This window comes from Tauraco erythrolophus, chromosome 16 (genome assembly GCF_009769465.1).
Source record: "Tauraco erythrolophus isolate bTauEry1 chromosome 16, bTauEry1.pri, whole genome shotgun sequence".
NCBI lineage: Eukaryota > Metazoa > Chordata > Aves > Musophagiformes > Musophagidae > Tauraco > Tauraco erythrolophus.
In genome coordinates this window covers 4,245,738-4,270,146 of record NC_141480.1, presented here as the reverse complement: position 1 = coordinate 4,270,146, position 24,409 = coordinate 4,245,738, and the positions used below count along the sequence as shown (strand labels likewise).

Below are 24,409 nucleotides of genomic sequence, written 5' to 3'. Positions count from 1 at the left end.
AAAGTGATAGATCAGACTGTAATGTACAGAAATTCATTATTATTTAATATCTAAAACTTTATGAAAAGTACTGCAAGGGCAGAGCTTCTGTCTTATCTTTTCTCTAATCACACTGCATTTACTCCTGGATCAGATTTGGTCTCACAAAGATCTGTTTCCATTCTCAAAACAGACTCCTCCACTATTTTAGGGAAGACAGAAAACATCAGCAGAGTGAGCAATACCACCTTCAGTGGCACAGTTTATCAAGGAGATTTTGAGGACAAGAGAGGAAATCTAATTTTTTTTCCCAATAGATCAGCAGTAGGATTTTCCAATGTCTTCAGTATTTCTGAGCCATGCTTTCTCTGACATTACCAGAAATCTCCTTTATCATTGACTTATATAGTGAAATTTTGAGATTTCTACCGTGTATGCGCAAAAGGACATACGAGCTTAAAGTTTTTAATATTTTTTAAGAAAAGAAGACATGAACCACTCTCAAGAAATTCAGTTTAATTGATAAGTTATTTGCTTCAGTCTTAGAAACCACTGTTAGCCAGGAAATGGATCTGTCTGAATACTAAAAACAGCTTCTGTGTTTGTCGGTTAAACGTGCTCTGGCCTTTCCACAGGCATGATATGGTCAGAGTGCAAGGAGATCTGGGAAGAGGGTCCACGCGAATACGTGGTGCACCTCTGGAACCTGCTGGACTTTGGGATGCTGTCCATCTTCGTGGCATCATTCACCGCCAGGTTCATGGCTTTTCTCAAAGCGACTGAAGCACAACAGTACGTAGATCAGTACGTTCAAGATGATGACCTCAATAATGTCACCCTTCCCCCTGAAGTTGCTTACTTTACTTACGGTAAGATGCTTTTTGCTATCTAATGCTTCTTGTTCTTTTAGGCTAACATGTAGCAGTGCTGAAAAGAGCTTTCTTTTTGTGACATTTATGTAGTTTTTTTTCTTAGTAAATCAAATTATTCTTCTCAGATCTACCCATTCCAGTCATTTGCCTACACAGTCAGAACAAAACTGAGATCTGAGCCTCATTCAGTCTCTGATCTTGTGCTAAGGCTACATTTAGGTCAATCACATTCTGACAAAATATCTTAAGCAACAAATAATCAGGAACTGAGGGTGAGCAGAATATAATTTAAATTACGGATGGATGAACCTGCTTGTTTTTCCAAATGTGAGAGGAGGGAGATATGTGAACACATGCGGGATCTGGAGCTGCATTTCTAACTGGTGGGGTGGTCTGCACCTCTGTTACATCCAACGCCTGTATAATGGACATATAAATATAAATTGCACCCATAAACTGCTGCTCCTCCAAGAGGAAAACCTTTATTTTGGAGAGCCTACATCATCTATAAGTGCTGACATTTGGAAACGCAAGCAGTAGCACAGCCTTGACAACCTTATTTTTGATGGCTGAAATGGTCTTTCTGCCATACTGACAAATGAATAGAGCTTTGCACCCCAGTGTGGGGACTGGGTTCATTACATGCCTCTGCAAGCTTTTGATGTGACCCTGAGCTAAAGCAGGGGGGATTTTTGCTTGTGGAGGGACAGCAGGAGCCTGGAGAGCTGGGCACAACGGAGTGCTGTTTGCTCCCTAGGGTTGTAAGGTAGTTGTTCTTGCGATGTGCTTGGGATGGAGAGGAAGATCCAGGGCAGCAGACTTCATCCACTGTAGATGTGCACTGTGCAGCACCAGAGAGATGTGCCCTGACCCCACACCTGGGTGCACAGCCACAGGCTCGCTGGTGGTTCCATGAGCTGGTCACACCAGCTCAGTCTCCTGCTTGGTCTGTCCCCTCTGAAGGCAAGCTTCCCTCTCCCTGCCCAGGCAAGCAAGGGGCTTCTGAGATCACGCTGTGGTTTTCCTCTCTCTGGTTTGCTGCTGACCCATTTAAAGTGAGTTCATGGTAAAAAGGTGCAAAGGGTCTGGAACAGGATGTCATAACCAGATCCTGTGAATTCCTCCATCTGCTGCTTTCCTTTGGTTCAGATTACTGCAAATAGTGCCTAAGTTTACTGCTGTGTCCTTAAAAATGTCGTATGTTCTAGCTCTGAGTAAAAATCTTTTCATCATTCAGAAGCTCAGCTGATGCAAGGACACTTAGAAGCTATATTAATATAAATTTTCAGTAGATTAAATAAATTATACCTGTCTGGTATCAACAAAAATATTTTTAAAGTTTAAACATTAGAGTGACTAGATTGCAAGAATTGGTTTTAATTTAAAGTTAATATAAAGATGATGATACACTTGATGGTTATATCTGCTCTATGGGAACAAATCCTAACTTTCTTATCGAATGGGAGAGATAGAGATCTCAGCCTCCCTGCTGCTTCCTTTCCAGATATTGACACAGTGCCAAATCTATAGCCAAACTGCACTGCGTTGTGGTTTTGGTTCTCCATCTCAAGAGCTTCAGATGAAAAAGGCACAGCACAGTTGATGTTCATCTAGGAAACAGAAAATATCAAATTTGTTTAAAGTCATGCTATTTATTTGCTGTGTGACTTTGGTAAATCCCAGTGACTTGCCTATTTCTCATCTTCATCATGTGAATGATACAACTAAACCTTCTTACCCATACGTGTACAGCATACTGAGGACTTCATTGACCAGTTGTTCCAAACTTTTATTTTTTTCTTTAACTCCTGGCTGAAACCAAGGTTCAGTCTTGAAAAGGGGTCATTTATCATCATAGTTTCCATCTAACACTTTTTGTTACTAATACCTAATGTACGTGTATTGTTTTAGCCAGGAACAAGTGGCTTCCCTCGGATCCTCAGATCATTTCAGAAGGACTGTATGCAATAGCTGTGGTACTCAGCTTCTCCCGCATTGCTTACATTCTTCCAGCCAACGAAAGCTTCGGCCCCCTGCAGATCTCTTTGGGGAGGACTGTGAAGGATATCTTCAAGTTCATGGTCATCTTCATCATGGTGTTCCTGGCCTTCATGATTGGAATGTTCAACCTTTACTCTTACTACCTTGGTGCAAAATACAACCCCGCATTTACAACGTGAGTACCTTTGGAAAAGTGGCTGTTCTTGCAGGGCTTGGTCCGTTGCTGCTGTAAGGTGTGCTCAGATAGTTTCTACTCCAGCTGCGTGGGGAAGTCACATCCAGATTTTGCCTGGGAAACTTGTACACAGCCTCCAGCCCTGGCAGCCAGCTCAAGGCATGAGCGCAGGGAGACGTGTAGTTCAGAAATGGTTATTTTTGGAGGTCAAAATGATAGATCAGGAGAACATTTAGTGAGGTGTTCAGTTTAATAAGGCAAGAGAAGCAGTGGAGAAGAAGTTAGGTCTAAGATTATTGTTTTAAAAACTGCAAGTCAAAATGTATGCAAAATAAGGGAGGATTTTGCTTATGTGAGGTCTGGTTTGGAACACCACCTGAGTGCAGCTGTGATTGTCTGCTGCACAGCTGTAGAGTCAGCTGCTAGCTGTGATGCTCAAAAAAGCAAAGCCAACCAGGATGCCTAGGCTGTTTTTTTTAAATCCTGGCTGGGAACTTTTCAGCAGAGACCATCTGAAAGCTGCACAGAGCACCGTGCCAGCTGCAGGGGATCTGCCTGGGTCATGCTCACCCACCAGCCCTCACTGGGTGGATTCACAGCCCCGTGGAGGTGGCCACACTGGATGCCCTGCCTCCACCTTGTCAGGGATGTTGGAAGAGAAAGAGGTTGGCAAATGCTTCTGGAATGAGGTTCAGATCGAGGCTGCTTTTGAAAAAGGAAAGCCTACAACCCTTCGGAGGTGGCACAAAATGCAACCGTGGTTCTCTGGGACCCCGGGAACCCAAGCCTCAACCCTAGAGGGAACAGCTGAGGTCTTGAAGGAGCTTTAAAAGGAGAGTACATCCTGCTGCCCTGCTGTGTCTGAGGGATGTGTCCCACGCATCCACAGGAATGCCTCCTCCCTCGCACTGCCATGTGGCACCAGCACAGCACCGTGGCAGTCAGCTTTGTGTCTCGCAAAACCACCATGACTTACCTTAGGGTCATGGTGGGGACTTTCCTTCCCACACATCTGTCTGTGAGGGAGGAGGAGAGCTTGGCAAAATGTTTCCACCTTGCAGTGGCCTGACATCCAGGCAAACACACCACGCTTGTAATGCCTGAGCCCATGACGTTTGCCAGATGCAGAGCAGACAGCTGGTGTTTGAAGTGTCATTTCTCTAATGTGTCACACGGCGAGCTGGGGGCTCAGCTCATAGCTCCTCAAGGAGAAATGACCTTTTCCGCATCGTTTCTGTCCTGAGAGTGGCTGTTTCCTTCCAAATGCACGGGAGCCAGTTTCACCACACCACTCTCTAGTGGGACGTGTATCTTGTAACATAATGTTTACCTTCTCTAATTGAGCCAAATATGCCTTCTAGACCTCTCCTGTAACCTCAGGATACATTTTAATAGAAGGATTTATGAGGCCAGATGCAATTACATTTATCTGTGCTCGATAGTAAGGCAAAAGAAAATTGAGTGTGTGGGATGTGACTTGCTGCTTATTTGAAGAGAAGGGGATGCCCTTGAAGCACAAGACTTAATGAGAAGTTGAGTCGATACCGTCCTTGATTGCCTGGTGGCACAGTAACCCTCAGTTATGGTATCCCCCAGGCACATCACTAGAGCACGTCACTGACAAATTCCAGTCTCTGATGCAATGCCGTGTGGTAACTCTCTCATTAGCCCTCATTATCTAAGTGGATCTTCCAGTAGTTGCTATCTTTTGATGGAAATGATGAGCAAACGTTGACTAAAATGATGACTGCTCAAATGCCCAAGGGATGTCTGGGTTGGGGAAAGTCTTGTTGACACGCAGTGCTCTTCCTCCTTAACTTCAACCTAGTGACTACTTGTCCTGGAGGGACTTCATGTTGTTAGGAAGCAAATTTTCCATGAGTATCAGTTTTCCTTTTAAGAATTTGGAAGTGATTTAAAATAGACTTACTTTCTTCTGATTATTTAAACACACAGGAGTGTCAAATGATGATCAGCAAAAATGAGCCCTTTCATCGTATGAAACAAAGAGGATAGATTAACATTCATTCTGAAAATCCTCCTCAGACATCTCATTCAACAAGCTAGAAACCCTGAGGTATACAGCCTTAAACAATTTTAATAAGCTAATGAGAAGGTTATATTGGCAGATGGGCAGCTACCAGCTCTAGCAATGTTTCCTCCTCTATTTTTTGTGAGCTGCCTGTGGGCCTCGCTGAAGGTGGCAGGCTCATGCTGCCATTAACTAACTCATGAAAGAAGGAAAATTTAAATGTTAGAGCTTAATAAATAACTCAGCTGTCTTGAAAAACTCACTGGGCCAAAGAAAAATAACATTAATTTTGGTGTCCTCAGAATCGTTCCGTGACTTTAGTGACTTCACTGAATGTATTTCCTGGTGGGTGACTAATAAGGATGGGTGAAATTTTGCAGAAAGCAAGTTTTATACTCAGAAATGTGGCTATTTGACTACGGAACCTGATTCTCAGAAATCACTTGCCTGATCATGACAGAAAAAGACCCATGGGATTTATGTGCCCATTGATTGTGGCCAGTGGCAAAGGGCATTGAATTGACAGCTCACTGGATAGTCTCCGTGAGAAACCTCACAGAGAAAGCGCTACTCACCGAAATAACTTTGAGTTACACATTTAAGAAAACCACAGCTTCCCAGGACACTCTGTGGGCAGAAAAAAAGGAGTGTACATTTCCCCAGATAGCACTCAGAGGGAATTGCTTGCTTAGTTCTGATGACAATAATTGGTGAATGTTTAGTGTAACTCAGCTTTTAGCTTCCCTTGCTGTTGCACTTTGGAAATCGTGTGCTTCATTTAGCTTGTGTTGCCATCTACAGAGCCAGTACGTAGCACCCCGATGGCCTCTGAACCAAGTCACCATGCAAAGTTTCTGTCCTTTCTTCCATTTTAATGTTCTTGATGCAGAGGAAATAAAAATGCAGTGGACTTTACGACACACTGCTAAATGCAGAGATTATTTAGCCAACCATGGAATACTTTCAAAATTTTTCTGAAGTTCTTCAATGCTGATAAGTAGACCGTTTTCACGACGGTTGCAACCGACCCCAGCTATGTTTGTCTGTTTATTGTATGCTGTGTACAGAACACAGCTCCCGAAACAGCCTGTAATTAAGAACATGCTATGCAAACAAGATCGAAATGCAGGCAAGACTGATTGCGTTCATCTTGCTTTCCGCATCGCAAATCAGGATGAAGGCTGCAACGTGAGGTTTTCTGTCTCCCTCTCCCCAAAGGGAAATGTGACTCACTGTTCAGTGCCAGTGTCACTTCGAGGCTCAGAGGCTATTTTCTTCTCATTTTACTTTGTCAAGATGTGATATTTTTGTAGATTATATTGACTGCATTGCTTTTTTGGCAGTGCTACGTCTCAACCAATCAATTTAAGGCAATAACTCAGTCTGAAAGGATGCCTTAAGCTTTCTTAAAAGAGGAGGACACAAGACTGACATTAAGTCATAGCCTTGCCATGATCTTTTTTGATGAACGGCACGCTGTTGTTTACAAAAGCGAGGAAAATCAGCAACTAGATGATTGCCTATGGTCTGTTTTCTTCCTTGATGTAAAATCTTTGTTTAACTTTCATGAGACTACGCGTATAGAAATAAAAAATCTCTCTGCTTTCTCCCCACTGCAACAGTTGGCTCTACCACAGTAGAGAGAGATTGCAGGTACCCATCTCCACAAGGAGCATCAGTCAATCTGCCACTGCCAGATCCTCCCGCTGCCAGGAGCTGTCAGTCTGGGCAGGACTCCTGACTTCCTCCGTTCCTTCATTTGTCTGCCTTTGAGAAGAATAAAACACCTGCTGACCTTGCAGGAAGGGGGTAAATTGCTTAGCTGGCAATGATGGCATCTTGGAATCTTCGAGAACTTGGCTCTGAACATCCTCATCTGGTGTTTTAGTGAGATGTTCTCAAAAATAAAAGGAAACAACTGATGTTCTCTGTGACCTATGCCAAATTTTGTGCAATTTGACAGTAATCAAAAAGGGAGAGAGAAAGAGCCATCCAGCCTTTTGGAGGGGAGGGATGGACTAGTACAAGGTCTCCTTTGAAGTATTTCCTCTACAAGAGAGAGACCTGTGTCTTCCTGGAGGCATTGCTAAGCACAATTTCGGGGTGCTACGGGTCAGGTCCACCTCTCACACCACCTTCCCAGTTCTACGACCATTGGCACTGGTCCCTTACCTGTTATTGGGAATAAGAACTGCTGGAGCCTAGTGCCCTGCCCCTTGCCTTCCTCCTCTGCAGTGCTCAGGGAGGTCAGGGCAGTCCTTAATTAACTTTTCAAGGAGAATCTGGCACTGCTCCAGAACAAACGTTAATGCTTAAGCTGCAGAAAAGGAGCAGAGTTGATGCGTTGTATTAAAATATGCCGGCAGGGTGGAAAACTAAGGGAACCTTTCCAAATTAAAAAAGGAAGGTTAACAGCAGGTTGCAGCTGGGATCAAGGCTGAGGGTTATGTTTTTATTAGTTTGATAAGTGACTTAGGTGGTGGGTTTCAAAGCCAGGGATTTTTGGTGTTATATGTGTTCTTTAAATGGAAAGGACAACGTTTATAGAATAAGCACTGGCCAGATTGCTACCATAAAAGTGAAGGGTACCTGACACATTAATGTCAGCTACCCTTTGCTGCAGGTGAAGGCAGGAGAAGCAGAGTGCTACAGGAGAGGAAATGTCAACCAAGTGAAAAAGTGGTGGCACTTGTCTGCAGCACAGTCATAGAATCATGGAGTGCTTTGGGTTGGAAGTGAGCTTAAGGATCATCTAGTTCCAACCCCCCTGCCATGGGCAAGGGACACCTCCCAGTAGACCAGGTTGCTCAAAGCCTCATCCAACCTGGCCCTGAACACTTCCAGGTAATCCAGTTACAGCTCATCCCACAAGTATATCTTTGAATGGTGTCCCAGCCTCATGCAAAGCAGCAAGGGGGAGTGAAGGTGGTATCAGTGACTCTGAGTATCATGGAGACTCAATAGGAAGCCACATTTTAAATGAAGTTGTGCAACATCTGTTTGAAACACCAGCCAGGGTTACTCTCCACAAGTCAATGCAGTTATACTGGCTGAGAATGAAGCCTAAATATTTACTGCAGTCTTACTACTGCTTGCAAATGGAATATGGAATACCGTAAATTATGATGGGAGATAAATGCCAGTTTGCTGTGGCAGGAAAGAATTGCCCAATGCTCTGCACTAGCCTTTCAAAGGGTTGAAATGTATTTCTCTTGCCTTTATGCATGGTGTAATAGATACTGGAGTTGATACAAAACTTATTGTTCCCTTAGGATATGTTGCGCTTTGTGTCTATAATCTGTTTTTGTAAACAGATTTATCAGGATTAGCCTGCCACCCTGGTAAAAAACATTTCATCAAAATAATTTGTAAATGGCATTGTTTTCTTAGAAGGTGTTTACCCCCTGACAGGCAGGGAGAGAGGGGAGGTAATTAACTGTTAGCATGCTAAGGATTGTTCAGTGAAGGCAAAATTGCTTTTAAATTAAAAATTCAGCAAACTGCTTCCAAAACATACCCTCCTCCTCCTTCCTTCCTTCCTTTTCAGCTGTGGCTGCCTCTTATGGCTTTGACTTCTCTGCATCAGACTCTCCCTTTGACCTGCCAGTCTAGCCGCATCCTTTCCAGCCCCATTTCTCTCTGTTGGCTTATTCTCCTCTTTTTTCCCTATCTTTCAACCTTTTTATTTTCCCCTGGTTCCTTTCTACTTTCAAGCAAGGGTAATAATCAAGTTAAAATGTCTCTCTGCAACATCTTCTACCACTCTTTAATTTCAAATTTCTGCTGCAAGTGCTTGGGTGTCTGACTTGTTTGTAGTCCCAAAGCAGAACAGGAAGAAAATCAGACCATGGGCTGACAGTATTTGCACCGTGTGCTGTTTATATTAATGCCACAAATCAGAACTTTTCAGATGCTTCTCCTGGGTAAAAAGTAATGCTTCTCTTCTGCCCTGGAAACCACATGTAAGAAGGTCAAACTAAGATCCTTCTTTCCTTTCCCAGATAATCTCTGCCTGTCCTCTCTGGATGAGAAAAGGGTGAGTGGGTAGAATTAAAAAGCCCTACAGAAAAAGTTTCACACTGCAAATTGCCCATGGAAAAGTCCTTAATATGGACACACAGTGACAAATAATACACCTGAGAAGAACAGATTGAGCAAACAAGGGGATACTGTAACTTTATAGTATTAATCAGAAATCATATTTCTTTATCAAATCAGGAAACATAATTTGGCATATCCCTGGGTGATAGATAATGGCTTACAAAGCCTGTGCCAAAACATCATATTTATATTGGTGGATTGCCACTTTTATTATCAGCATTTGACCTGTATAAACTACTGTCAACTATATAAAGTGATGGTTTGCTTTATTTTTAGGGTAGAAGAAAGTTTTAAAACCTTATTCTGGTCAATATTTGGCTTATCTGAAGTGATATCTGTGGTGCTGAAGTACGATCATAAATTCATTGAGAATATTGGATATGTACTCTATGGAGTATATAACGTGACTATGGTGGTGGTGCTGCTCAATATGCTAATAGCCATGATCAACAACTCCTATCAGGAAATTGAGGTAAGATAAGAAATTAGATTGCACGTTCAATGTACCTAATTATCACTGATAATGTTAAAAAAACAAGGAAGCTATAGCTTATTCTGTATGCAAGATTAGTGCTGTCGAAACACAGATCTTACACTGAGTTAAGAGTTAAGGCTGTGTCTGTCCCTACATTATGATTAAATTAATAATTAAAATGAATCATTTCTAGAGCAACTTTAACTTCCTTGTTTTTAATGACTGTCTGTGAGTAAACTCAATTTCCTTTACATGTATTTAATGACAGCAGTTTGTGATATTTTTACTCCTTGTGTTGGTTATGATAATTTATCTCTGTGTGAAACTCAGCTGTGTTGTTTGCTTACGACGGATCGAGTAATATTTCATCTGGCTTTTTGCCTTGTTCTCTACTGGTTAAACACCCAAGCCCATCTAGGTCTGAAACTCATGCATGCATATTTAAAAATTCATTATTTTCCAACTCCCAGGTGTACAACGTTGCTATAGAATTTTGAGGGTGTCTAGGTCTGCAAAACATAGCTGCATGAACATTCACAAAAAGCAAGGTTTACCCAACCTTGTTCAGTAGTATGGTTATTAACAGACTGGATTTGCTAAATGTTTTAAATATAAACAACTCCCTGCTAACATAAATGAAAGCAGAAAAAACAAATATTTGGATAATGTTAATGCTGAGTCACCTTTTTCTTCTGATTTGTTAAATGTCAAGTTTCTGTAGTTGGGTTTGTATTAATTATTTGTTCTAATCTCCCCTCAGAACCTGACACTGCAAAAGGCCAGAACTGAAAATATTTTCTCACTGTAATGTCTGATTCATCCGTGTACTGTAGTGCAAATATAACTCTATCTTGTGCGTGCTGTAACTAAGTCTAAATGTCAGAGAGACCTTACATGTGCTCTCTGCCCCAGAAGCTTTCCTGCCTGCAAAAGGCAGAGTCATTTCCCCAAAGGTTTCTTATCACTTAAGATCAACATCTTCCTGAATCCTCTTCTACTGAAACAAGATTCCCTTGTGAAGGGGTGTCAGCCTCTTACTGCATTTTCTAGTTTATTGTAGTAGGTGGAGATGCTCTTGAGAGTTTCTGAAGAAAAATCTCTAAAAATGCCTGAATAGGTGGCCTATGTTAACTTTCTAGTGTAAAATTTGTGATTACCATTGCCCTGGAAAATGCTTTTTCATCGTTCTTGAATGTGTGGAAATTTTCAAAACTTTGTTAAAGATTGCTTCTAACTATCAGCAAGCAAAACAAGTGTGAGCAATTTGGCCCACATCCTCCTACTTGAGGACTGGGAAAAACTGGTAAATCTCATACTAATCCTTTCAATCCTCTGCAGCAGAAAGATTAAAGACCAAGACATACTGCTGACTGCAGAGCAAGTCCCCTTTGCCAGTGCATTTTTGTGATGACAACAAAGTCAGTAACAGCAGAGGATGGTCATTACTTAGGAATTAAGTTCCATTATGGTCAGTGTGGACATGCTTTGCTGTTAGCTGGAGTGACAAGACCATATTCTCATGCTTTCCATTGAACATCTCTCCTCGGCTACTTCTGTTTGCCTTCTGTTTATGCCTCAAGTATTAGTGCTTCCTGCCAACTTTGCGTTTATGGAAAGAAAAAAAGGCTTTTGCCAGCCAGAAACCAGAACTATTTCTATCATTAGTCTTAACTGCTTAACGGACAAGCACTAAAACCATTCACAACTGATTTCTACGGTTATTCAGCTGTAATTAAGGCTTCTGTGAGGTGCAACACCAAACAATGAGAAGACCAAACGGCAGAAGTGAACGCTGATCCATTGGCAAAGGCATATTGCTGTAACTGTGACAGAATTAATGCCAGTTTTTGACTGGGTTTCAGAGGTATGGAGTAATCAGAGGTTATTAATTTCAGCAGAACACAGATGTACATGAGTGTGTGGTGTTGGCAGACCCATGCTTCTGTTGATGCTGCTGGCCTCTGTATAAACCACAATGAAAACAGCTGTAGAGCAGCTGTATCTCATCCTGTCTGTTGCCTGATAAATGTTCCTAATACATGGCCCTGACAATCCTCCTATATAAACGTCAAGCAGATCCATAAAGCATGTGCTAACCTTGCACTTGTACTTGGAAGTGCTCCTGGCCCACCTTGATAGCTCATAAAGGAGATTCACAGGCACTGAGTGATGCACTTTGCCTCCACCTTCATCAGTGGCAGGAGGTGGATAGTAAGAGAATTAAGTTGTATTGATCTAGAGATACGTGATGATGAATACAAAGAGGATTCACGAGGAAAGCAGATAATGATAGAAGAAATCAGTGACCTAGCCTCTTCTACAGGTGACTCCTGGCCAGTGTGGTGGTAACAGTTAGCTGGCAGTTAGATAGCATTGCAGTTAATCAGAGACTGTCTTTGTTCTTGTTGTACACATAACGATTTCTTCTGCTTTCCGTGACTGTACCTGTTCTGACACATTCATTTAACACCATAGCACAAGCACCAGATTGTAACTGAAAGACAACCCCTTTGATATACAAGGAAGTAGGAAATAGTCGAGTATTTGGAGGACTTCTACTCTCTGTTTATCCATTGCTTTGTTCAAATTTTCCTCATTTTGAGATCACCACGGAGAAGCTTGCAAAGATGTGTTGTGTGCAGGGGTCTTGGTTTGGCAAACAGAGATCTGATTCTAGTTAGATCCTACCTGTAAGTTTGTCCTTGTTGTAACTAAATTCCTTCCTGTTTACTAATTATGCATTTGGGTGTTGTGTTTTTTTCTCTCTTCCCTTCCCAAGGAGGATGCGGATGTGGAGTGGAAGTTTGCACGTGCCAAGCTCTGGCTATCCTACTTTGACGAAGGAAGGACTTTACCTGCTCCTTTTAATCTAGTGCCAAGCCCTAAATCATTTTACTATCTCATGCTGAGAATAAAAATGTGCCTCATAAAACTCTGCAAATCTAAGGCCAAAAACTGTGAAAATGATCTTGAGATGGGGATGCTGAATTCCAAACAACGGGTATGTTTTATTTTCACTTACCACCTTCTTTGCAGAAAGGATTCATGCTAGGGACCTTCTGGAGGGGTTGCATGGTGCACAGGTAGATCAGGCACAGCACAGCCTCTTAATTAACCTCACATTGCATATTAGTTGTCTTACATTGCACCTAGATGGTCCTCCCGTACTTGTGGCCTCATTATATTAGACACTATCTGGACACCAGGAAAGGAGCAACTTTTTTTATAAGCAGGCACTTTCATAAGGGCATTTCCCAAGGCTAAATAAGCAAGATCAGAGACCAAGGCAGAAGCAGAGGCACAAGCAGGATTTCAGCTTGTCTGGCTCCTCCTCTACCCAGCAGGTCTTTATGCCTCTTCAAAACATCCACCTTCCTTTAAGTGATTTCTAAACGAATTTCAGTCATTGCGACATTTATTGCCATTCCAGGTTTGGGAAGAAGTTTCCAAGCAGGGCTTCATAACACCTCCTAAATACCTAGAGCCATAATTAGCAACCTCTCTACTTACATCTGCCTAGTGATGTGTAGCCACCAATGGGTAGATCCTGCCTCAGCCACTGCCCGTTTGGTCATGTGAAGTAGGAATTTGCTTTGGAAATACTGGCTACACAGTGGCACGCTTTCCTCAGCACTGGTGAGCATCCAGGTGACAAAGCAAGAGAGATGCAAGAGTATGGTTAGCATCCAGACACTTCCCAACAGAATTAGCTTTGCTCCCCCATGGGAAAATGCCAGAAAAATTAAGGAAAATTATGTTGCCCATGGAAATTATTATTTGCAACATGGAGCAGAACATCACCAGGGTGAAGTGTTTCTATTGCGTTAAGTTTATAACACAGCCCCACTCACAGGGCAAGCCCACCTGCTTTACCTTGGAGGAGAAAACACCCAAAACATTCTCAGGAGCTCAGCCACAGCTGCCCAGTTGCTGTCATCAAATTCGGTGGATTCAAAGAGGCGAGAAGGCAGCTTTGCTTACAAGTGTCCTGGCATTTACTGAATTTTCTCAGCTCAAGCTGGGTTTGAATCAAGAGAACAACAGTGGGAGCCCGTTCCTAGGGGAAAAGCAAAGCCCTCTGAAATGTGTTGTCTCTTATTTTTTACAGTCACTGCATGTGAGAGGCTGGTGCAGCTCCGTGGTAGGCTGGCCAGCCTTTCTAGGGCATGTTGCTATTCCCTCATCCCACTCCCAGACCCACCCATCCAGGCTTTAAGACCCCAGCTGTGTGGCACTGCACAGGAGAGGGAAGAAGTGGGTGGCACTGGCACTCTCCAACTGAGATGTGGGCAACCAACCCCCAGTTTTAAGCTTGCAAAAGGGACGAGGTGTAATAAGAGAGACTGAGGAGAAGGAAAGGAAGGTTGGAGGAGGCTTTGCAGAGTTTGCTTTTGTAACGTGCAGCCTGCTTTTGGGCTTTGTCTGGATCTCTTGGCTCTCCTTGAAGGAACAAACAGATGAGCAATACATCTAATGGTGAACCATCCAGCTCCAGGCAAAGTCCATGGCCCATGGCCTTGGAGGAGATCATGCTCCCACGAATTTGAAAGAACTGCAGGTCTGATGTTCTTTCAGTCTCTGCCAGAGCCTAAATTGGAGGGAGAAGTGCATCCATGGGGTCTACTCCATGTTATCAATTAATTTAACTACCCAATGCGGTGAGCATTGCCAAGATAAACATGCGTTTGGGGACATTTTCTTCTATATATAAATTCATTTAACACTACTATTGATTACTGAAAGACCCACTAGAACTGTGGAGTCTTGAAATAAAATAAATGTTTGTCCTTTAACAATTTCAAACAATGATTTAAAAAGATAATATTTTTTAAATGTCATTTGAACCTAACCATGCAAAACTTGCTTCGTTTGAAATATAATTTCTGCTTCTAAGCATAAATCAAAGTAATAAAATATTCTCTAAGCCCCTCCTTCTCCAAGCCACATGCATGAAAGTGTCTGGCTTGCCCTTTTTCATGGAACTCATGCAAAATTCATAGTTTCCATGATTTTGACATAAACAATTAAGAGTATCAGTCATTTCTTGCTTGCCTGTTGATTTTGTTCACAGATCATCTTCAAAACAGTCTCTGTAAGACCATGGCACACCAAACGAGTGAGAAATAATAAAAAAATAAATTACATGACTACTTCAGATTTTTAGTCCAATCATTATCAGCATCCTAATTTAAAAAAAAAAAAAAAAATCACTAATTTCCAGCAACTCTGGTCCAGTCAGGGAAGAAAAATCCTTAACCAGGGCTTTCCCTGTACATACAATTGCATATAGGTGCAGAGGTCTATGATATGTATTGGCTCCTTTGGGTCGATGATAGGAATTAATTCATTTGAATAAGTGATTTCTTTTTTTATTAGCACTTGAGCCAAAATGTTCAGAGGTGGATAAGAGTCAAAGAAACCTCTTACAAATATTGTGTGTAGTCTTCAGAAAAGTCTCCTTGGATGCTTTTGGAGTACAAAAGTAGTAGTTGTGATGTCCTCTGATAAAAAATATTGCTCTATCTAAAAAAAAAACCCACCAACATATTTTTGTTGAGCTAAAAACATAGCAAAAGATATTGCTGTTTTAAAAGGACTGATGAAAATCAATTCTATTTCAGAATTGGGTTTCATACCACACTGATTGGTTCTCTTTAAACATAAGTATTTATTTTTCTTCCTTTTTTAAATTGTATTCTAAATTGATAATCACTGATCTATTTAAGAGCAACATGTTTTGTGTCTCTTAACAGCTTCTTGTCTGAAACTCGTGTGAGGATACCATTTTTGTCTAGACAACTTAGAATCCATTTTTTTCAGTAATTTGTGGGTTTTGACCCTTTTCTGTCTTTCAAAGTTTACTTTTTTAAACCTGTATGTACTGGCTTTTATTGTACTCATACATTGAACCATGTCCTACTGTTTTTATAAAGCTCTGTTTAGTTTGGGGCTGTCTGGGTATGAGAAACGATCATTGATTTAATTATATCATGATGTTTTATAATTTCAGAAAGTTCGTTTTCACTCTAGCTCTCGAAATACAGAAAATTATTCTGGGAAGAATGCTTATAACAAGCCCACAAGATATCAGGTAATCACAGCATGAAAGTAAGAGCCAGGGGAGAGATCTGTCAGTGAGCAGCTCTTACCTTCGAGGGTCACATTTGCTTCTTTCCAGTGGGTGCCACCCTGTGATGTGCCAGGCTGTGGCTTAGCACAGTCACAGGACTGGGCTGGGGCACTTCGCCTTCACAGTCCTCCGAGACAAACGCAGCCTGTCACCCATGGAAATACACAAGGCATTAGCGTTTGTCATGCTAATTAATTCCACTCAAGGTTATTTAATTTAATACGAGAAATATCATTCAAGCTTTAATCCTCCAGTCTAGCGTTGACAGCATTTCATTTGTCATGACACAGCATCGTCTCCAGTCTTTGCACTAACATTTGCATGTGCTTTCTCTGGCAGTGACTTGTCCTACCAAACTTAACCTGCAATGTGGTACGGTTCAAAAATACCTAAATACTAACACAACTGCCTGTCTTGGCTGAGTGTTCTTGCCAGTAGATGTATTATTTCTTGTGCAAACATGCGTAGTAGGGTAACACAAGAAGAAAAATGTGCCCCACATAATTTTTTCCTTATTTTTTAACATAAAGTGAAAAGGAATATGATGGCAAGTGGTATGTCTGCAGGAACTGACATTAAAGAGAGTTGAGGAAAGTAATAGTTAAGTTGAATAACATGTGCAATGGTAATTCTAGAATTGGTTTGTCTTGTGTTGGTACAGCATCCAGCACAACGGGATCCTCGGCTGTACAGCAGACTAGTAATAAATTTCTACTGGTTTTAAAAGTTGTCCAGGCTTTTGTGCCAGAATAGGAGGAATAGCTAGAGATCCAAGTTAGAAATGGGATACATTCCCTCTGGCACCTGGAGTTAGTTGGCTTGATACAATCAAAGGCAAAGGGAAGAGATGATTGGGTCCCATTCAAAATGGCATTTCAGCTTTTCTGACATTTTCCTGTCCATTCAGATCCACAGGTAACGGAAAGATGTGTCAGCCCCTACTGGACTCGTTCTTTTCCTGTAGCTATTATTTCTAAATGAGACCACCTAATGCTTGTGGTAAATTAGACCCTTATTGCCAAAGGCAGCTGTGAAAACCAGATAGAAAAAGATAACTACCTGTTATTTTGCTTTAATAGTGCTCCTACTAGGCTTATCTTCGAATGATCATGGAAAGTTTCAGTTGCTGCAGGAAGAAATTGCTCAGATAATATAAGGAAAGTGTAATAGTCTTGATTATCTCTATATAAAGAAGAACAAACAGTTTGATAATCTGGCCAGCAAGCTTTCTTCCACAACTGGGAAAACCTTTGAAGCAGTAGCTTCTTGCTGAACTGTTTTCTTTAGTGGTATTTATCATGTGACCTATTTGTAGTCTGTGTACTTGGAGTGCATGTACATACAGACAGTGCTCTTGAGGGATAACAAAAATATACAGAACCTAAACATGTAATAATTCAAAAAGTAGGAAGAACAAGTCAACACATAGCTGCCGTGGTCTGGAAATAAACTAACCTAGGCAAAATGATGCCTTTATCAAACCCTCTTGAGCTGAGACTTTAAGATGGACCATTGCTAAAATACTGTGCTAAGCTCACAAGTTTTTCCCACTTTCAGCGCTGCAGCCTGTCACACTGTTAACAAGGTCTTCATCTACAGAACTCAGGAAAGAGTTTGTCAGGAAAAAAATAGAAGGAATAGGTTGTACTTTTAAAGGCTCAGAAGTATATTTCTTTGGTGTTTGGAGAGACAAAATAGCGAAGAGGTGAGAAATGAGCAAATTCCTTTGCTCATTTCACTCCCAAGTGCTTCTACTGCCTAACTGATAACTTGCGTTTGAGATCACCAGGTCTGAGATCTGATGCCCCAGTGAGTAGTTGTCCCCTCTGATCACTGCTGACTTGCATCTGATTTTTACCAGAGACATGAAAGTGCAAAGCATTTCCTCCCATTCATGCTGCCTTGGGACCTCCCACACGTGCCAAATGACATCTGCAGTGTCCACAAGCACAGTATCAAGAAGAAACCTGTGAATTAAGTAGCAGTATTAATGTCTCTAATAATGTGATCTTCAATGTGAAGATCAGTGAAGCCCAGAATAAAACATTATAAACAGTGAAGCAGGAAGACATCATGGCCTCCACATTAAAGGCAAGGAACTGAGGTCCGATAGGACTTACCAGACCCAAAAAGCCTATGGTTGAACCAGCAATTGAGCCCCAAATCTCATGAGTCCAACTTCAGTGCCTTGGCCACAAATCTGTCCTTTTCTTCTTGTTTCCACCTGTGCTAGAAGGTATAGAAGGTGTTCAGGTGGCAAATGCAGAGCTTGAAGGTTGTGCCAATAAACACACTAAAAAGAATGAATTCAGTGCAGAGTTATAGTTTACAAATGCCTGACCTGTTCCTAGAACCTGTTCTCTTAAAAACATCTTAAGATCATCACCACTCAGTAGTTGAGAGTTGCATAGTATAAAAGATGTCTAAGACCCGAAGAATTTCAATTAACTTTTATCAAACAGAGGAACAGTATTTTATAGAAATCAGATTTATCAGAATCGTTTCGTTTAGCATTCATTATCAAGAGGCTGTCTGGAAGTTTTGTTCAGCGTTTCCCTGCAGTAACCAGGATTATTTCCCCAAGAGGCTCTTTCACTCATTGTGGCTAAAAGGACCAGTACTGGGAAGAAGGGGAGAAGCCAGACTTAGAAGCCACAGTGCAATATTGAGGCAAAAAAACGAATTACTTTCTGAAAGCTATTGACAGAAATACCTACTAAGTGGCTAAGTAGACTCTAGTTAAAAAGTGTTCACACTTGTAACGTTTAGTTGCTGTAGACAATTCTGACTACAACATGTATTTGATAGACTTGGCAGCCTTGAGCTTGTGACTTCTGTCACACGTAGTGATTAATATAGGATGGCATTTGAGTAGTGTCCATCAAAAACACAAGCTGTATGGAAACTGGAGCAGGTAGATGCTATGTTAGCATATTTTTTTTCCAGGTAATAAGAGCATTCACTGTGTGCTGATTCCTTGTTTTAGTCTCAATTTCCTCTGTCGTCTGTTCTGAAAACATAGTTTCTTTTTGGATCCAGGATTTCCCTACTTTCCCCAAACATTACTCCATTTATGTTTTCTCAGGTGAAAACCCTACCTCCCTCTGGATTCTACTACCTTGGCCATCTTCAACACACCGTACGTGCACTGTGCCTCATCTCTGTTGCCTTAATGACTCACCTGGTTAGCCAGATGCCTGTTTGATACAAGGGCAGTCTTAGACATCCCATATTCCATGACTGTATGACCTATATAGAAATGACTGGATCCTTCTTTGATGTTCACATGCCTTTTGCACTACTATGATTCATATCTGGCTACTAAGGAAAAAGAGCAGGTGTACTGATTTCTTAATTCATGTTTCACACTCTTTGTGGCATTTTTCGGTGATGTTCAAAGCAGAGATGTGTGATTGCTCTGTGAATAGGTGAGCCCATGCTGGGAGAAGCTTTACCCTTCACAGTGGCCATCTGGTCAATGAAAGACATTTGCATATCTGTTCTTGGATGCTCGCTGAGGTCTCCTCTGTTTGCAGAGGATGCACCTAAATCATTGTCTCTGATAGAGCAATCCTTTTTATGTTTATCATAGTTCAGATTTTTCCCCATCAATGAGCGTCTTTTCTGTAGTGAAGAACTTCAGCTGTAACCCAAGACTGCCAAACGTTACGTTGCTTCTAGATGAATGTAACTTATGCATTTTTGGAACACTATCACATTGCAAGTTCATATCCATAATCATCTCCTACTATTTTCACATGTTGTTCCTTTACTAACAATAGTCTCCCATTTTATAAGTCTACATGTCTCTATTTTTTGCTCAGTGCATGTCCCTTAAAATCTGCCATTTCCCTAAGAAACTGAACCAAGTTCTCCACTTCTGTTCAAACTCTCTCTGTCCTTCACTAAATTTATTTTCTTTCCTAAAACTCCAATGGCAAGATGAACAGTCTTTCTATTAACTTTGGGTCAGATGTTTACTTCATCATGACTGAGTTTGCTGACATCACTAATTAACCACTTATTTCTTCCTGTGAAGTATTTTTATTGATACATTAAGCAGCAACATGCTAAAGGAAGGCTCTGGATCCCATTTCATAGCTTGCTATTGGATCATCTGTGTTTTCTTTCTGTCTGTGGAACATACTCTACATTCTTTTGCATCCCACCAAATATGCCAAAGTGCCTTTTATGTGGGCTCATTATGGAATGGCTGTCAATCAACTATTGTAGTACAAAATTCATAATATTAAGTATAAAATACGTGGGAAGTCAATAAAAAATTCACTTCATATCCTCTGAAGCCAGGTTTTATCCATAGTGAAATTAAGCATTTGAATTACTCATAAGAAGTCTAGAATTAAGGCAATGTGAATAAGTTCACTTTAAGATAAGTGTTTCTGTTCTCTTTTCAGAAAATAATGAAACGCCTGATTAAGCGATATGTACTGAAGGCTCAGGTTGACCGAGAAAATGATGAGGTCAATGAAGGCAAGTGGATTTTCATAACTGACACAGACTAGAGCATGTAATGTCATTGCTATTGATGTGGCCAGTAAGAGGGTTGAGCTTAGATAACATCCTGTGTAGAGATAGTGCATGCTCACGCTCACACTAAGGTGAGCAGTGGTGACTCTGAGCCACCTTTATGCACCTGAAATTCTGCATCCTTAATTTTCCTTAGCAGAACACATATATCATAAGATGTGTCTTTACATAATCCTGCTCTGCTCTACAGTTCTATCTCTCCTTGCTCTACAAAACACACAGTTTTGCCAACACCTGACTTTGTCTTGGGTCTAAGTAAAGCAATTTCTGACTGTACTGCCCATACCTGCCTTAAGGGCTTTTTTTGAACTGGATAAGGATTCCTACGGCCATAGTGTGATGTAGGATTTGTATGCAGATGGAAAAGAACCTCCTTCTAAACCTTTTAACTGCTGCCCTCCTGCACATACCCTGTGTAGGTGGAGATCTGTATGTGAACAGAGAGTAGACTTCAGAAAAAAGATAAACTTTCCATACAAACTTGCTATTGCTGTCAGTACCACTACTGCAAGCACAGGTTATTTCTTTTAAGTCTCAAATATTAAGTGCATAAATGCAGGAACATCATATGGAGCTCCACACACATTCATGACAAGGACACTGAAATGAATGCTTTCTCAGGTTTTAAAACCATAGGGACTACTTATTTAGTTCCATATTGCTAACAAAGACATTTTCCTTCTTTTAGGTGAACTTAAAGAGATTAAGCAAGATATTTCTAGTCTCCGCTATGAACTCTTAGAGGAAAAGTCACAAGCTACTGGCGAGCTGGCAAGACTAATACAGCAGCTGAGTGACAAATTTGGGAAGAACTTAAATAAGGACATTTGATGGTGAACACTGAGAAAGGCAACTGGTTTTCTAAACGTTATTCAGTCTCAACCAGCATCTTAGGAGGGCAAAAACTGTGCAAAAGTTGGGTACTGAGCACTCAGCTTTTGCTAACTAGAAAGTATTGGTAGAAGCACTCTGCATTACCCTTGTGCTCGGTGAGTTACCAGTTAAACCTTTTATGATACAAAAGTGACTTACTGGTAAAAATATACGCCCTTTGACATCAGAAATAGATGCACCATAGGGAAGGCACCTCTAGTTAAAGGCAAAAAAGCCAGATCTTCACCCGTCTGACTCCAGTGAAGACAATGCAACTGTGCTCATTTATATGAACTGAGACTGTGCTGATCAGAATTGGGTGAAGCCTGAAGAAAAAATGTGCCAAGCATATTCCTTGAAATTTTTTTAAAACTCCTATCCTTGGGTGTGTACTCTCCTTTTATGTTTACACAGGCATCCATGAAGATAACTTTGAACAGCACTGTGGTTAATGAAAGCAAATGAGAAACCTTCTACTGAAATCACCAAGGTAAAGTAGGGTAGGTAGAGCTCATCTACTTTTGAGACTGGATGACAGCATTGGAAAAAATGAATCCAGCATGTTGGGTAAAGCATCCTTTCACCTCTCTGCTAGAACTTGATAAAGGGATTCCCAGCCAAAAACTCCTCTCCAACTTTTCCAGCTATATTAGCTAGTCCACTACTAGATGTGGTCTTTCTGTACACACCTAGTCTCTCTTTTATCCTCAGATGATCCCAGCTTCAACAGTGTACTGAAATATTCATAATAGTGTGAACCTCACTTCCCAGGAATACCCAGAAATAACATATATTGTGCTAATGTGTTCGGTTCAAGGAACAACATTAATCTAGAGGCAGTGATGCAACTGAGCTCAGCTTTTGGGTTCCAGCGGTCAAACAGCAAGCCATAGGGTAGAGACAAACCACGAAGAACACAGCCCAGTAGTTTCAAACCTTTAAAACAATACGAAAAGGCTTCAATCCCACTGAGAACAACCCTGTCAAAAAAAGGGAAAATCACTGTAGAAATTATTGCTTTATGTGTTTGGCTCTTACAGAGGATGAGGAAGGGATTAAAACTGTTTTAAAGGCTGCGGTAATATAAGTACTCAGATTGCACTTTTATTACTGGAAAGTGATGAATCTGTGTAATACAACAGTGAGCTTGGATTGCTTGGGTTTTCCATTTAGCTACATGATTTCAACTACTTAAAGCACACCTTACTACTTGGGAACCACTGAACTGTACTGTTTGTTTACAAGAGACACCTATAAGATGAACATTACATTTAGGTATCAGCTAAGAAAAACAAGCAGAACCAGAAGGTGACCTGTGATCAGTTCTTAAGTGCCAGATGAGAACACAGATAGCCTAATAGAATAATAGTTATATTTGTATAAAAAAAAAGAAACAGAAAAAAAAAAGTGTACTGTACGTAGATCTGTTTAGAGAAAAAGTAAAATACTGTATTTTTACCTTTATTAAGATTATCTTGTATACTGTATTATTTTTACCTAAAAATGGGACAAAAAATAAAATTACCTCATAATATTTTGTTGTACATTGAGTGAAATATTTGCCTGATCTTTTGACTATCCAATGCAAAAAAAAATCCCACATTTTTTTGCTTTTCTGCAGTGTGTGAACAATAATATCATATGAAACAAATATGCCATAGGAATTCTAAACCCTGAAAGAGCCAAAAAGCAAAACTTCAACTAAAATACATCTGAAAGGAATAAAACCAAGAAGTTAAAGGTGCCGTGACCAACTGTAGTATACAAAAATGACTCCTAATTTGTGGTGCTTAATTCGAAATTATTGTATCCTTACCAATGTGTTTGCAAAATTACCTTCTAAGAACAGAAACTCAGCTCAGCTGGCTTCAGACGAGCGCAGTGCTGGCACTGAGCGTGCACTCCAAAGTTCAGTGAGTAACATGGAAGTTCAGAGGCTTTGGCTGGTGAGACATCTGAAACGGCCTCTGTCCCGGCTTTTTACCCCTGGATAAGAGGTACTTTACAGTGCTCCAGCACAGGGCAGTGTTTCCCACAGCTGTTATTCGCAAATAAATGTGGTTTTTGCATCACAGTTCTTGCAATGCAGTGGTGATGAAACACTCGAATGACAACATTCAACAAAGAGTACCACCAGTGTAAGGAGACAGACACTGCAGGTAACAATATTTGCAAGAATAACTCGTCAATTTGGGCTGACTTCCACTACTTCAGCAAGAAAATGTTGCTGATGTAAAATATTCAGTTTTCCCCATAAGAAAGAATACCTTTCATAGCAATACTGCTTTTTTTTGCAACCACACCCCCTTTCCAGCCACTCTGTAAAACTTTTTTAAATTTGGAAAACCAGCTCTGTTGCCAGAGCATCGTCTTTAAATATGATTCTTTATCACTCTACACCTGGCTCCTGATCAAAGCATTGCTTCACCCTTCCCATGCAATGTTTTAGTATCCTCTAGGAATTTAAGCAGAATTATTCTAGGTAGAACATATAATAACCACCATAATTTCCATTTCTCATGCTATTACATGCCAAGTCGCACCAGAAAGTTAAGTGGAAGCTCTATGATGCACTTACATTTTGTACATTTAAACACAACTCCTAAAGTCCAGCAATACTAACAAGAATACTGCCGAATATTGTGGTCAATACGTGTTCTGGTCAGCACAAATCAGGCCATACTGGGAACAGCTTTACCGAATTCCATGGGCCCAGGCAGAGGTATGGCAGTGCCCCAGCAGCTGCTGCCTGCTGCCCTTACAGCATCTGCGTGAGCAGGTGAAGCAGCGCAGTCTGCATTTAGGAATTTGCTATGAAAGAGCATAATGTTTTCTAGGACTTTGAAAGGAGACTAAAAATATATTAAAAACACTGTTAAAAAAAAAAAAATCTGCTTCTTCCCCTTTTGCATTTACATTCCAGGAACTATCAAGGCACTGAGGCTTCTTCTATAAATATTCATGATAAGCAAAATCCCACTTCATCAGAGCGCTTCTCTCATCTGGTCCCAGGAACACAGACGAGGAAGCTGCACACTATGTATTAATGTGCTATCAGAAGGAACGATGTTAAATTCACAGCCTATTCTCCAAGCTCTGTTTATAAGAAATAAAAATTAAGAAGTCTTACTAAAAGATCCCTGAGAGAACTTGGAGAGTTTGAAGAGGACAAACCAAAGTAGATGGGTCCCAGATAGGATTAGACCTGAGATGTGCAGGTCCT

At 40.9% G+C, this 24,409-nt stretch overlaps 1 protein-coding gene across 2 annotated transcripts in view; it reads left to right on the top strand.

Moving 5' to 3' along the window:
• The window catches only part of TRPC7 (transient receptor potential cation channel subfamily C member 7), a 71,132-nt gene extending 49,988 nt beyond the window's left edge, over window positions 1-21,144 (top strand). Inside the window, exons 5-12 of one of the 2 annotated variants that reach the window (XM_086621379.1) lie at window positions 615-848; window positions 2,763-3,027; window positions 9,437-9,632; window positions 12,415-12,636; window positions 15,646-15,726; window positions 18,851-18,904; window positions 20,181-20,256; window positions 21,002-21,144. In XM_086621379.1, the coding sequence (XP_086477505.1) occupies window positions 615-848; window positions 2,763-3,027; window positions 9,437-9,632; window positions 12,415-12,636; window positions 15,646-15,726; window positions 18,851-18,904; window positions 20,181-20,256; window positions 21,002-21,144 (1,271 nt within the window). The remainder of the gene's footprint in view (window positions 1-614; window positions 849-2,762; window positions 3,028-9,436; window positions 9,633-12,414; window positions 12,637-15,645; window positions 15,727-18,850; window positions 18,905-20,180; window positions 20,257-21,001) is intronic. The other variant, XM_086621380.1, reaches the window with a different exon arrangement.
• Window positions 21,145-24,409: the final 3,265 nt, after the last annotated feature.